The 14,819-nt window shown below is 49.4% G+C and overlaps 1 protein-coding gene across 5 annotated transcripts in view; it reads right to left on the reverse strand.

Moving 5' to 3' along the window:
* Positions 1-1,679: 1,679 nt before the first annotated feature.
* The window catches only part of LOC119962848 (mannosylglucosyl-3-phosphoglycerate phosphatase-like), a 99,174-nt gene continuing 86,034 nt past the window's right edge, over positions 1,680-14,819 (reverse strand). For all 5 annotated transcript variants that reach the window (XM_038791014.1, XM_038791012.1, XM_038791013.1 and 2 more), the window contains 2 exons: positions 3,536-3,719; positions 1,680-2,083 (listed from right to left, as the gene is read on the reverse strand). In XM_038791014.1, coding sequence (XP_038646942.1) covers positions 1,893-2,083; positions 3,536-3,719 — 375 coding nt within the window. In that variant the 3' untranslated portion in view covers positions 1,680-1,892. The remainder of the gene's footprint in view (positions 2,084-3,535; positions 3,720-14,819) is intronic.

Consider the following 14,819-nt stretch of genomic DNA (forward strand, 5'->3'; position numbering starts at 1 on the left):
CTGGAATGTGGCAACTAGAGACTTTTCACAGTAACTTCATTGCAGTTTTGATGTAAGCCTACTTGTGACAATAAAGATTATTATATTTTATATATTTTTTTAATATAAACCAAATTTATTTAAATTCAGAAGTAAAGCCGCACCGGTGGCATACAACACAAGTGTCCCAGCCCGGGACTAAGAGAAATTTCCAGTCCGGGCCTGGGAAAGTACTTAAAAGACTCGATAGCGAGTCCCAACTGGACAGGCCTCCGTTACCATGGGAACTCGTACTTCAAGAACCCCACAGGGGGATCAATGAGTGATTCCTTATGATCCTCATGAGGGTGATCACAAGCATATACTCGTTACAATGCAATTTTCCATTTTATATCAAGTTTTGATGAACATGACAACATTGATCAGTTTGTATTTATTTAAGACATAGGATTTACATTTTTTATCATTCAGTATTTCACTCATTAGTTTTTAATTCAACAATTACAATAACTAGCCTTAATTGAACTTAATTTACATTGTCTACAGTTGTAGTCTGCTTATTGTGCGAGCTATTCCTAATTTATGACTTCTTACCTCTTGTATTGAATTTCACAGCTGTGCAAACTGTACAGTGCCACATGTGCATAATAAGCCCAGTTTGCTATTTATACTAACTGTGCCATTTATTCTGTTGAAACAGGATTGAGTAAGTTGTGCCAGCTCCATATCTTTGCCAAGAATGCTAAGTGTCAGATAAGTCCCATCTGTCAGATCAGCTATGGGTTAGGCCAGATATCTGCACGTATATCAGATACATACTGAAACATAATGTTATCAGATTTAGTGAAATATTACATACTATTCTTAACACACAGTCTTGCAATCAATCTTTATGCTAACTTCTTGTACATTTTGACATCATCTACAATTCAAAAATCCAGCAACTATAAAGATACAAAGATGTTTACATGCTCATTAATGAGGATATATTTTGCAAACTTTTATGATTTCTTCATAGATGCCACAAATTAAAATGATAAAACAATCTTGTCTTGATTCAATCTAAAGAGGAGGGGGGGGGCGGGTGTGGGGGGGGGGGGGGGGGGGAGAGGAGGGGGGGGGGGTGTGGGGGGACCCCCCTGCGGGTGTGGGGGAGACCCCCCTGCGGGTGTGGGGAGACCCCCCTGCGGGGGCGAGCCGGAGGGTGTTGGGGGGGTAGAGGGGGCGAGCCGGAGGGTGTGGGGGGAGAGGGGTCTAGTTGGAGGATGTGGGGGGAGAGGGGGCAAGCCGGAGGAAAAAAAGAAATTGACACTGCCGGCTGCTCTCTCCCTCCAATCAGAAACATTAAAACTTAAAAGTTGGATTGGAGGGAGGAGAGCAGGGGCAGTGTCAATTCAGCGGCCGGCTGATTTCAGTGAGAGCAGCTTCTCTCCGGATCAAAGTGAGCCGGCCGCTGAAATTTTAATTGGATCCTCGATGGGGGTTTTAAATTTATTTAAAAATCTATGCTAGCGCTTCCCATTGTGAGTCTTCGGGGGTCTGACCTCTTCCCCCCCCCCGTAGACACTCAATGGGAAGCGCTAGCATAGATTTTTAAATAAATTTAAAACCCCCATCATGGATATCCGCGGCTCGGTTACAACGCGGGTGGGGGTCTTGGACCCCAACACCCGCGTTATAAAGGGGGACTACTGTACAAGGAAACCACACATCAATCACCCATTAAAATTTTTTTTTTTAAAAAGAATTCGTTTGGCTGGTTTTGCATAAAAAACCTGCATATATTTACTAGTTTACAAAGTTGTGCTATGACATTTGCTCAAACTCAGAAAAGAATAACTTTGTTAAAAGATTTTACTTGGAAATAGAATTTAAATTAAGCATTAAAAATACAAAGCTTTGAGTTGTTTTTACTACTTCAATTCACAACCGAGTGAGTTATTCGCGCTGCAGAGATCTAATGGAAATGTCCTTTGGCCTAGTTCTCGTTCAGAACGTAGTTGCTTGAGGTGTTTTTTCATGTCCTTGGTGACATGATATATTCTTCCTTCCACATCAGGGACAGGAGCAACTATAATTTTGTCGTCAGCTTTCTTTTCAAAATCTAAGGAATAATAATAATTTAATTACCATTAGTATGTGGCTAATGAAAAACAAAACAAATGCCTTTTTTTCCTGTAGTCAGCAAATCACAAACAAAATCATAAGAATATCTGGCTTTGAAACATGCAACATTTGAGAATGCAATTTTACCAGTGGGTCATAGTTGAGAAAAGTTGAATTTTATCCCGTTTTTAGGTTTTTCGCATTGAGGGGCAGCACAGTAGCACGAAGTTAGTACTGATGCCTCACAGCCACAGGGACCGGGTTCAATTCTAGCCTTGGGTGACTGTGTGGAGTTTGCACTTTCTCCCAGTGTCTGCATGGGTTTCCTCTGGTGCTCCAGTTTTCTCCCACAGTCCAAAGATGTCGTTAGGTGGATTGGCCACGCCAAATTGCCCCGTATTGCCCAAAGATTAGACGGGATTACGGGGATAGAGTGGGGAAGTGGGCCTTGGTAGGGTGCTCTTTCAGAGAGTCGGTGCAAACTCAATGGGCCAAATGGCCTCTTTCTGCACTGTAGGAATTCTACTGTTCTAACTGGTCAATATTTAAATACAAGTCTGTATCCAGACTATGCAAAATTATTGTGCATTAAATTTGGTTGAAATGAATTATATTTATTGATGTTTAAAATTTTTGAATGTAAAATATATTCTGAATGATAATGTGGGGTGAGTATTAAAATTGTAGTTTTTAAATTTCCATTTACTTTATTGCTTTGATAACGTGCAGATGTATAATGTATTAAAGATTTATCAAAACTTTTCACAGTATTATAGCACACCAATGAACTATTCTCAGTATTATAGCACATCATTGAATGTCAAATGTATTGTCAGATACACTAGAATCCTATTAATTATACATACACAAATATTTATTGAAAAATTCTGAGTGCTTTTGGAAAGGCTCTTTTCATTACAGAAATTTAATCGAGATATTCAAATTTCAAGTTCAAAACTTGTTCAAGGATAAAGTAAAAAGGGACAAATTATTTTCACTGCTTAATGGGTCAATAGAGGGCATAAAGTATCAAAATAAGAGAGAATTTAATTTATTTTGCCTAGCTTTTTAAAAGCAATAATGGAAGCAAAATATGTGAAACAAAACTATTCTAAATAGCATGGGGAATTGGCAATGGAAGTAGATAGCTCTTTCAGAAGGACGGGACAGACACAATAGGCTAAATAACCTCACTGTGTTTGGTAAAACTATATAATTTATTTTCTGAATGATTACTAATGAAATCCAATAGTTTGCCTTTTTAAGGGACAGTTTTTTAAAAAATTGACACCGTCTACCTCTACATACCCACAGGATCAGACATAGAGGTACAGCCTATCACATTGGTTGCTGTAAAATATACTACAAAGAAAATCATACTGCAAGGAAAACAATTTCAGTTTGTGGATTATGAAGGATTAATCCCTTTAACTAAAGCAAATAAATGTACCTGTTATGGAAGCAGCATGGGAGACTTTGATTAAACTCATCCGATGTCCTGATTTACACTTCTTGAGTCCCTGAACAATTTTTACTGATTCAAAATGGTTAATGACAACACTGGAGAGACTGGGAGCTGTTTCTGTATCAACCAGCCATTGACAATTCCGGAACATCACATATCCATCCTTCCCCTGTAGAAACCAATATATTGTTTTAATTGTAAAACTGCCAGTAAATCAGAGTAAAATCTATGATGATGAATTGCCTCGCATGAGGCTTTTCCAGCTGCCCATTGTTTTTTCTGAGATTCACTAAATTGGTCCCTAAGATGAAGGGGATGTCCTTTGATGAGAGGTAGAGTCAATTGGGCCTATATTCTTGAGCTTAGAAGAATGGTAGGTGGTCTTATTGAAGCAGATAGGATTCTGAGGGGGCTCAATAGGATAGACCTGAGAGATTGTTTCCTCTGATTAGGTAATCTAAAGCACAGTGGCGCAGTTTCAGAAAAGGGGCCGATCATCTAGGACTGAGATTAGAAGAAATTACTTCACTGAAAGGATTTTGAATCTTTGGGGTTCTCTACCACGGAGGAGTTGGATGCTCCATCATTGAATACAATCAAGGCTGGGATAGACAAATGTTTGTTTTCTTAGGAATCAAGTGATTATGGGGAGTGGGTGGGATGGTGGAGTTGCACCCCAAGATCAGCTATGATTGTATTTAATGGCTCGACTGGCTATATGGTCTATTCCTGCTTTATTTCTTGTGTTCTTGTTTTCCGTATCAATTACCTCCCCCAGGAAGGTTAGTTCCTTTGCTTGTGGTTCTTCCCCTTCTTGTATGTGGCTCTGTTTTAACATTTTCTCCCTCGGTTTAGATTGTCAGTGTTTTCAAGCAACAGCTTTTCCACAATTGTCGCACTCTCATTCTTCCTTGTGCAGTTTGTTCCTGCCACACCAAAGACATTTCAAAATGACAACACGTTTTCCCCACTTTGTCAGGCTTAGGCTTTTTGGCGCTAACAATTGCACTCAAAGACGAGAGACAAGTTCAATCGAGGCTTTATTGCTGTGTGATGCTATTCCTCCGGCTGCAACTGAAAACTAGGGTCTGAGTGACTCACACGCATGTTTATACACAAGCTCCCTGTGGGCGGAGCTAGCTGGCAGGGGCTTACCGGAGGAACCTGTATTACAGGTACAGCCATACATCCCCCTACTGCAAGGATGCATATCTACAGTGGTTATTACCACATTCACCCCCTGTAAAAATGAGTCCGGCGGGGGTGACGTGTAACTATGATACAAGGGACGATATATTTACAAAAGGGTCCAAACAAAGAAAACCAAGAGTCCATGCAGTCAGCAGGTTACAGGTTGAGCCGAACCGGTGGTCGAACATTCCGCTGTGATCGGCGTAGCTGTGGTGGCGATGCCGGTGCAGGTGCTGGCGGTGTAGGTGCTGGCTGGATGACTCCGAGAGCAAGCCGGAATCTTCCCTGTCCTCCAGTGTGGGCAGGGGGACGAGGGATGGACCTGGTGGGAACGAATAGGGGGGCGGCGGGGAAAAGGAGGGTGGCGCGGGGGGAAAAAGGAGCGTGGGCATGGGATCAGTACCTGAGGGAGCCAGGTCCCGGAGCGAGACTGTGTCCTGGAGGCCATCGGGGAACTCCACGTAGGCATACTGAGGGTTGGCGTGGAGAAGGCGTACTTTGTCCACCAGGGGTTGCGACTTGTGGTGCCGGACATGCCTACGGAGAAGGACTGGGCCCGGAGTCGTGAGCCACGTCGGGAGCTACACCCCGGATGTAGACTTCCTAGGGAAGGCAAAAACACGTTCATGGGATGTACTGTTAGTTGCGGTGCACAGTAGTGACTGAATGGAATGGAGCACGTCAGGGAGGACCTGCTGCCAGCGAGCAGCTGGTAGGTTCCTGGACCGTTGGGCCAGCTGGACGGCCCTCCATACCGTCCCGTTCTCCCTCTCTACCTGCCCGTTTCCCCGGGGGTTGTAGCTGGTCATCCTGCTGGAGGCGATACCCCTGCTGAGCAGGAAATGACGCAGCTCATCACTCATGAATGAGGATGCCCTGTCACTGTGGATGTAGTCGGGGAAACCGAACAGGGCCAAAATGGAATCCAGGGCGAAAATGGAATCCAGGGCCTTGATGACGTTGGCAGACGTCTTATCCGAGCATGGGATGGCGAAGAGGAACCTAGAAAATTCATCGACCACACTAAGGATGTAGGTGTTGCGGTCGGTGGAGGGGAGGGGCCCTTTGAAGTCCACGCTGAGGCGTTCAAAGGGGCGGGACGCTTTCACCAGGCGCGCGTGATCTGGCCGGTAGAATTGCGGCTTGCACTCTGCACAGACCTGGCAGTCTCTGGTGACTGTCCGTACTTCCTCGACGGAGTAGGGCAGATTGCGGGCTTTGATTAGATGGTACAAGTGAGTGACCCCCGGATGGCAAAGGCTCTCGTGCAAGGCACGGAGCTGGTTCACTTGTGCGCTGGCACATGTACCTCGGGAGAGGGCATCTGGAGGCTCGTTGAGCTTGCCAGGGCGATACAAGATCTCGTAGTTAAAGGTAGAGAGCTCGATTCTCCACCGCAAGATTTTGTCATTCTTGATCTTGCCCCGCTGCGTGTTGTTGAACATGAAGGCTACCGACCGTTGGTCAGTGAGGAGAGTGAATCTCCTGCCGGCCAGGTAATGCCTCCAGTGGCGCACCGCTTCAACGATTGCCTGGGCCCCCTTTTCAACAGAGGAATGTCGAATTTCAGGGGCGATGAGGGTGCATTAAAAGTATGCCACGGGTCTGCCTGCCTGATTCAGCGTGGCGGCAAGTGCGACATCTGTAGCGTCGCTTTCTACTTGGAAAGGCAGTGTCTCGTCTACTGCGTGCATCCCAGCCTTGGCTATGTCAGATCGAATGCGTGCGAAGGCCTGTTGTGCCTCGGCCGAGAGGAGAAAATGTGTGGACTGGATAAGTGGGCGGGCCTTGTCCGCGTACTGTGGGACCCACTGGGCGTAATAAGAAAAGAACCCAAGGCAGCGTTTGAGGGCCTTGGGGCAGTGGGGGAGTGGAAGCTCCATGAGGGGGCGCATGCGGTCGGGGTCGGGCCCCAGTAGTCCGTTTTGGACTACGTAGCCGAGGATGGCTAAGCGGTCTGTGCGGAACACGCACTTCTCCTTGTTGTACGTGAGATTAAGGAGAGATGTGGTGTGGAGGAATTTAGAAAGGTTGGCGTCATGGTCCTGCTGGTCATGGCCGCAGATGGTGACATTGTCGAGGTACGGGAAGGTGACCTGCAGTCCGTACCGGTCAACCATTCGGTCCATTTCTCTTTGAAATACCGAGACTCCATTCGTGACGCCGAAGGGAACCCTAAGAAAATGGTACAGACGACCGTCTGCCTCGAAGGCAGTGTAGGGACAGTCCGATTTACGGATGGGGAGCTGGTGGTAGGCGGATTTCAGGTCAATAGTAGAGAAGACCCGGTACTGTGCAATCTGATTGACCATATCAGAAATGCGGGGGAGGGGGTACGCTTTCCAAGGGCTGTTGCTGGCCTCGATGATACCCTCCCGAAGCAGCCGCTGGACTTCGGACATGATGAAGGCCTTGTCCTGGGTGCTGTACCGTGTGCTCCTGGTGGCGACGGGCTTGCAATCTGCTGTCAGATTTGCAAAGAGTGAGGGAGGCTCGACCTTGAGGGTCGCGAGGCCGCAAAAGGTGAGGGGAGGTAGGGGTCCGCCGAATTTGAGGGTGAAGCTCTGGAGATTGCACTGGAAATCCAGGCCTAGTAAGAGTGACACGCAGAGGTTGGGGAGAATGTACATATGGAAACGGTCGAATTCCACGCCCTGTACATTAAGTTTAACCAGGCAGAAACCCCGGATTGGGACAGAGTGGAAACCGGAGGCGAGAGACATCTGCCGGTTGGCGGGATGGACCGCAAGGGAATAGCGCCTTACCATGTCCGGGTGGACGAAGCTCTCGGTGCTCCCGGAGTCGATGAGGCAGGAGGTCACGTGGCCGTTGACCAGCACCGATGTGGAAGAGGGTGCCAGGTTGCGAGGACGCACCTGGTCGAGCGTAACAGAGGCGAGTAGCGGGCGATCAGCAGTCGAGTCAGATGAGTCCGACGAGGAGCGGTAGCGACCCGTGTCCCCGTCCCGGGGAGGACAAAATGGCGGCGTCTGGAGTACCTGTGTGGGAGAAGGTGGCGGCGGACAAAACGGCGGCGCCCATGGAGCGCACGTTGTGGGGTCGGGACAAAATGGCGGCGCCCTTGGAGCGCACGTGGCGGGGCGGCGAAAGATGGCGGCGCCCACTGATCGCACGTGGGGTCGGGGGAAGCGGACGGCAGGGCCCATTGTGCGATCGGCTGAGGTGAGGGGAACGGGGGCGCGATAGCGGCAACCCTTCCGGGACTGACACACCGCTGCAAAGTAGCCTTTCTTGCCACAAGCTTTGCAGGTCGCGGTGCGGGCCGGGCAGCGTTGGCGGGGGTGCTTCTGCTGACCGCAGAAGTAACAGTGGGGACCCCCAGGGAGCGCGGTGCGGCGAGCAGCGCAGGCGTAGTGCGCAGGGACACCTGCTGGTGGGGCCGATTGCGGGGTCCACGAGGGGTAGGACGGATGGGCCTGGGGGGCCATTTGAGGGGTCCACGAGGGGTAGGACGGGTGGGCCGAGCGGCTAGCGGAGTAAGATCGCGCACTACGGGAGGCGGCCATCATGGAAAGTCTTTGTGGCCGCGTGGTCGAGGGCGGCCCCTTCCAGCAGTCGTTGCTGGATGGGGTCCGATGCAATGCCTGTAACAAAGGCATCGCGCATGAGTAAGTCGAGTGTTCCATGGCTGTGAGGGCCCGGCAGTCGCAGTCTCGTACCAGAGGTATAAGGGTCCTCCAGAAGTCCTCAATCGACTCACCCGGCTGCTGGACGCGAGTAGAGAGTTGATGCGTCGCAGACAGGGTGTTCGTCGACTGTGCATAGTTCTCCTTGAGCAGTTCCATTGCTCTGGTGTAGTCAGTCGCATCTCGAATTAGCGGAAAAACACTGGAGCTAAGTCTGGAGTACAGGAGTTGCTTTTTCTGAGCCTCCGTCGGGTGAGGGTCCGCTGAAGAGATGTAGGCCTCGAAGACTGCAAGCCAGTGAACAAAGTCTTTCCTGGCGGGGGGCAACTGCGGATCCAGCTGCAGACGGTCAGGCTTGATTCGGATGTCCATGGTGTACGGAAAATCACACAGCAATAAATTGTGGCGCTAACAATTGCACTCAAAGACGAGAGACAAATTCAATCGAGGCTTTATTGCTGTGTGATGCTATTCCTTCGGCTGCGACTGAAGACCAGGGTCTGAGTGACTCACACGCATATTTATACACAAGCTTCCTGTGGGCAGAGCTAGCCGGCAGGGGCTTACCGGAGGAACCTGCATTACAGGTACAGCCATACATCCCCCTGCTGCAAGTATGCATATCTACAGTGGTTATCACCACAGGCTTTGACTCACGTTCTCTTCTATGGTGTATAAACTAAATGGTCTTGCTCAATCTTTTCCACTTCCCTGCAAGCAACACTTGATTCTGTTTTCGGAGTTCTCTTTGCCTCGCAATTTGCACTGCTTTTACAAATGTTAAATCCTCTCCTGCTTGCGCGCTGGTCACAGGCTCCCGGCGGTCCGCGGTATTTTGGTGTTTTCCAGGGGGGGATCCCCGTGGTTTCGCCGGACGGGATTTCTTCGTCCGTTGGGGCCTGAGGGACGGGCGCCGGTTCGAGCTGGTAGGGACCCCCATGACCGGAGAACCAGGGGCATCGAGCCCGAAGCAAGTGGCGGGGGAGGAGCGTGGCCTGAGGCAAGGCCTGAATCCAGCATAGATGTAGAGGGGGAGCAACGCACACTGGGTGGCCCCCCGCTGAAAATGTATGTTTAGGATGTTTGAAGTCCGGTCCCGGGAGAAGAGATGTTTTGAACTTAAATTTTTAATTTTTTTTTAAAAAGTTGTTTAATTATTTTTTAAAAAAATTTAAATTTAATTTTTAAATTTATTTTATTATTTTTTTCGAGATTGAAGAAAGAAGAAAAACATTAAGTGGTTAAGGGATGCCAAAAACAGCTGTGAAGAAGGGAGGAAACGAGGGCTCGCTGCCAAAGGAGAGGACTGGTAAAAGCGCTGACAAGATGGCAGATGCCGGACTGCATGGTGGGGCCGCACCACTTACAGTGGAAAGGATGACCGCGGTGATGGCTGTGGAGCTGGAAAAGCAGTTTGCGAGGCACATAGAGGCTTTGAGGAAGGAGATGGCAGTCGCACTGAGATCACTGATGGAGGAGGCAATTGCCCGGTGAGGGTGGATGTGGTAAAGACATCGGCCGAGGTGAGAGAACAAGGTGAGAAGGTGAAGGAAGTGGAGGAGGCCAGGTCGCTGCACAGCAACCAGCTCACCTCGATGGTAGACGAACTATAGAAGGTGGTGGAGTTCAACAGATGACTCCAGGCAAAGCTCGAGGACCTGGAGAACCGCTCGAGGCTGCAAAATCTGAGAATTGTGGGCTTACCTGAAGGGGCAGAGAGCTCAAGGCCAACTGAGTACTTTGCAAAGAGGCTGGCCGAGTTGATGGGGGAGGGTGAAGACCCCTCCCGTTATGAACTGTACCGAACTCATCAGTCGTAAAGGCCGATACCCAAAGTAAACGTGCCACTGAGAGCACAAATTATCTGCTTCCATAAATACCACATGAAGGAGGTGTTAAACTGGGCGAAGCAGAAGGAGGTGCAGTGGGATGGCGCTAGAGTTCGAATTTACCAGGACTTGACGGTGGAGTTAGCAAAGAGATGAGCAGCGTTCAGCCGAATGAAGGCAGCACTGTTCAACAAGGGACTGCGATTTGGTATGGTATACCCGGCAAAGCTGAGGGTGACGTCCAATGCCGACAATTTTTATTTTGAAATGGGGGAGGTGGCTGAGGCGTTCATGAAAGCAGAAGGCTTGGGACAGAAGTGAGGAGTGGAGCTGGAAGAGAGATCGTGGACTGTGATTGGAGAGCTGGAAAATGTATAAATGTTATAACTTTCTTTTCGCTGACCTCTACTGTAATTTACTTGACTTCACTTTGTTATAGAGTTTAAGTTTTTGTTTGGTTTGATTGGCATTTTCGCTCCTTTTTTTTGTTGCAACGGTTATATGTTATTTCATTGAATTGCATGGGTTAGATTGTTTTTCTTTTTCTTCTGGGACTGGGTGGGAGGGGACAGTATGCTTTTTTGGGGGAGAGGAGGACTACCCGCACTAGCTAACTAAAGTCGGCTAGTGAACAGAGGTGAGGAGAGAGGAGGTCTGCAGACATTGGAGGGAACCTGGTTATCAGGTTTTGATGGGCCTATGACGTGAGAAAGTGGAGGGGTGGGGGAGGATCGATGCTGGCTGAGATTTGTTCGAGGGGAAGTGCAGGGGGGAATTCTGGGAGGGAGGGAGGGAGGGGGTTCGATGTTAATAATGGAAAGGAACAGGTCAGACTCATGGGGCAGGGCCCAGTGGTATGATGATGGTGGATAAGAGACCCCCAGTTAGGATAGTCACGTGGAACGTGAGGGGGCTGGGAGGCCCAGTCAAGAGGTCAAGGATGCTTGCGCATCTTTAAAGTTTGAAGGCCGATGTAGCAATGCTGCAGGAGACTCAGCTGAGAGTGAAGGACCAAGTCAGACTTAAAAACAGCTGGGTTAGTCAGGTGTTTCACTCTGGATTTGACGGAAGAACTCGAGGGGTAGCGGTAATGGTCAGCAAAAGGGTACGGTTCCAGATGGAGAAGGTGGTTGCAGATCAGTGGGGGGTAAGTATGTGATTGTGACCGGAGCACTGGAGGGGAGGCTAGTGGCGCTGTTAAGTGTATATGGTCCCAATTGGGACAATGTGGGATTCGCGATGGTGTGTGGGGCCATCCCCGACTTGGACACTCACAAGCTGATAGTGGGGGGGGGGGGGGAGGGGGGGGGTCTGGATTCTTTGAGGAAGTGACAAAGTTAATTGATGAGGGAAGGGCTGTAGATGTCATATACATGGACTTCAGTAAAGCATTTGATAAAGTTTCCCATGGCAGGTTGATGGAAAAAGTGAAGTCGTATGGGGTTCAGGGTGTACTAGCTAGATGGATAAAGAACTGGCTGGGCAACAGGAGACAGAGAGTAGTGGTGGAAGGGAGTGTCTCAAAATGGAGAAAGGTGACTAGTGGTGTTCCACAGGGATCTGTGCTCGGACCGCTGTTGTTTGTGATATACATAAATGATCTGGACGACGGTATAGGTGGTCTGATGAGCAAGTTTGCAGATGATACTATGATTGGTGGAGTTGCAGATAGCGAGGCGGACTGTCAGAGAATACAGCAAAATATAGATAGATTGGAGGTTTCTGCACCCGAGGGAGCGGGAGTACACATTTTCTTAGCGGTCCATAAGCTGTACTCGCGAATTGACTTTTTCATGGTGGGGAAGGCGCTGCTGACTGGAGTTAAGGGGTCGGAGTACTCGACAATTGCAATATCAGATCATGCTCCACATTGGGTGGATATGGTACTAGAGAAGGGGATGTTATAGAGGCCAGGGTGGAAGTTAGATGTGGGACTGTTGGGGAACCGAGGGTTCTGTGACAAAATTTAAAAAGTAATCGAGGAATATGTAGGTTTTAACTGCACGGGTGAGGTGTCAAAGGCAGTTGTCTGGGAGGCTTTAAAGGCGGTGGTGAGGGGTGAGGTGATCTCGTTCAAGGCTAGGCTAGACAATGGGGTAGACAGATATGCAGAAGAAAGGGACCCAGCGCAGTTGGAAAAGAGGAAGGAACTCCAGGCGCGCTTTGACAGACTATCTACCAGGAAAGCGGTACACCAATTGAGCCGAGCAAGAGGGGAAGTTTACAAGCATGGAGAGAAGGCGTATGTTGGCGGGTCAGCTCCGTAGGGAGGCTGCAGCAAGGGAAATTGTCCAGGTGTGGGACAGGGCAGGGAAGTTGGTGGTAGCTCCAGATCAGATTAACAAGGTCTTTCAGGAATTCTATGAGAGATTGTACAGATCAGAGCCACCTGGGGGAGGCCGGGAGATGCAGGAATTTCTAGATGGGCTGAAGTACCCAGGGTTAGGGGAGGGGGCAGGGCTATATTAGAGGGGGCGATAATGGAGCAGGAGATAAAAGATGCGATTGGGATAATGCAGTCGGGGAAGGTGGCAGGGCTGGAATGGTTTCCGGTGGAATATTATAAAAAATTCAGAAATAAGCTGATACCGCTGATGGTGGGGATGTTTGAGGAGGCGATAGGGAAGGGGGTGTTATCACAAACTTTGGCCAGGCATTGATTTCCCTGTTACTTAAGAAAGATAAGGATCCAACGGAGTGTGGGTCGTCTTGGCCCATATCACTTTTAAACGTGGACGCAAAGATATTGGCAAAAGTCTTGCAGGTAGGCTAGAGTGCCTCCCGAAGGTGATAGGTGAAGATCAGATGGAGTTTGTGAGAGGGAGCCAGCTCTTTTCTAACATTAGGAGGGTATTGAACGTGGTTATGGTACTGGCGGAAGGGAAGGAAACAGATGTGGTTGTGGCACTGGACACCGAGAAAGCGCTTGACCGGGTAGAATGGAGGTACTTGATGGCAGTTCTAGAGCAGTTCGGAATTGGACCCAGATTTGTGGACTGGGTAAAGCTATTATATAAGGAGCTGAGGGCCAGCGTCCACACAAATAACATCAGCTCAGAATACTTTCCTCTAGGCAGGGATGTACTATGTCCCCCCTGCTGTTTGCACTCGCGATTGAGCCATTGGCCATCGCGTTAAGAAGTTTTGGGGGTATGGAGGGGGTGGTAGAGCCTAGGGTGTCTTTATATGCCGCTGACTTGATATTATATGTGTCGGAACCAAATGTGTCAATAGGGGGAATACTGGAGCTGCTTCGGGTTTGTGGGTCTTTCTCGGGGTACAAACTAAATTTAGACAAGAGTGAATATTTTGTGGTGTCTCAGCCAGGGGTGGGGGCTGCCATTCCGTAAGGCAGGGACTCACTTTGGATACCTGGGGTTGCAGGTTGCTCGAGATCGGTGGGGGGGTGGGGGTGGGGGGGTGGGGGGGGGGTGGGGGGGGGGGGGGGGGGGGGGGGGGGGCTCCATAGTAACAACATTTCTAGTTTGGTGGGGAGGGTGAAAGCTGATCTGACAAGGTGGGATGATCTCCCTCTGTCACTGGTGGGTCGGGTACAGGCGATTAAAATGAATGTGCTGCCGTGATTCCTGCTTATTTTTCAATGCCAGCCGATTTTCCTGCCAAAGCCATTTTTTAGAGAGATTGAAGGGTTGATTACCTCGCTCATATGGGGAGGGAAGGTGGCCAGAATTAAAAAGGTGCTACTGCAGAGGGGTTGACCCACAGTGGGTCAGAATGGAGGAGAGTTTGGGTAGGGGTTCGGGATTGAAGGCGCTAGCGACAGCGCCGCTCCCTTGGGGAGATACTCAGGGAGTCCGGTAGTAATAGCTTTGTTGAGAATTTGGAGGCACTTTCGACAGCACTTCGGGTTGGGGGCAGGTCAAGGGAAATACCGATTCGGGGGAACCATAGATTTGAGCCAGGGAAGGGGGATGGATATTTTCAAAGATGGGAGGAGAAAGGAATTCGGACACTAAAAGATTTATTTCTTGGGGGTCAGTTTGCAGGATTGAAGGAGCTCGGAACGAAGTACGGGCTGGAGCAGGGAGAAATATTTAGATACATGCAGGTTCAAGACTTTGCCAGAAAGGAGATACAGAGCTTCCCAGTAGAGCCGGCTTCCACATTGCTGGAGGAGGTGCTGACAACGGGGGGACTGGAGAAGGGGATAGTATCGGCGGTTTATGGTGCTATTTTGGAGGAGGAGAAGGCGCCGCTAGAAGGGATCAAGGCAAAGTGGAAGGAGAGTTGGAGAGGGTATGGAGGAGGGGTTCTGGTGTGAGGTGCTCTGGAGGGTGAACGCCTCCACCTCGCGTGCGAGGTTGGGGCTGATACAGCTGAAGGTGGTGTATAGAGCGTACCTTACAAGGGCGAGGATGAGCCAACTCTTTGAGGGGTAGAAGATGTGTGTGAACGTTGCGGGGTGGGGGGGCGCAAACCAAGTTCAGATGTTTTGGTCCTGTCCACAGCTGGAGGATTACTGGAAGGAGGTGTTTAGGGTAATCTCTAAAATGGTGCACGTGAAACTGGACCCGGGCCCTCGGGAGGCCATATTCGGGTGTCGGACCAGCCGGGGTTGGAAATGGGCGAGGAGGCAGATGT

Source organism: Scyliorhinus canicula, chromosome 3, assembly GCF_902713615.1.
Source record: "Scyliorhinus canicula chromosome 3, sScyCan1.1, whole genome shotgun sequence".
Taxonomy (NCBI): Eukaryota; Metazoa; Chordata; class Chondrichthyes; order Carcharhiniformes; family Scyliorhinidae; genus Scyliorhinus; species Scyliorhinus canicula.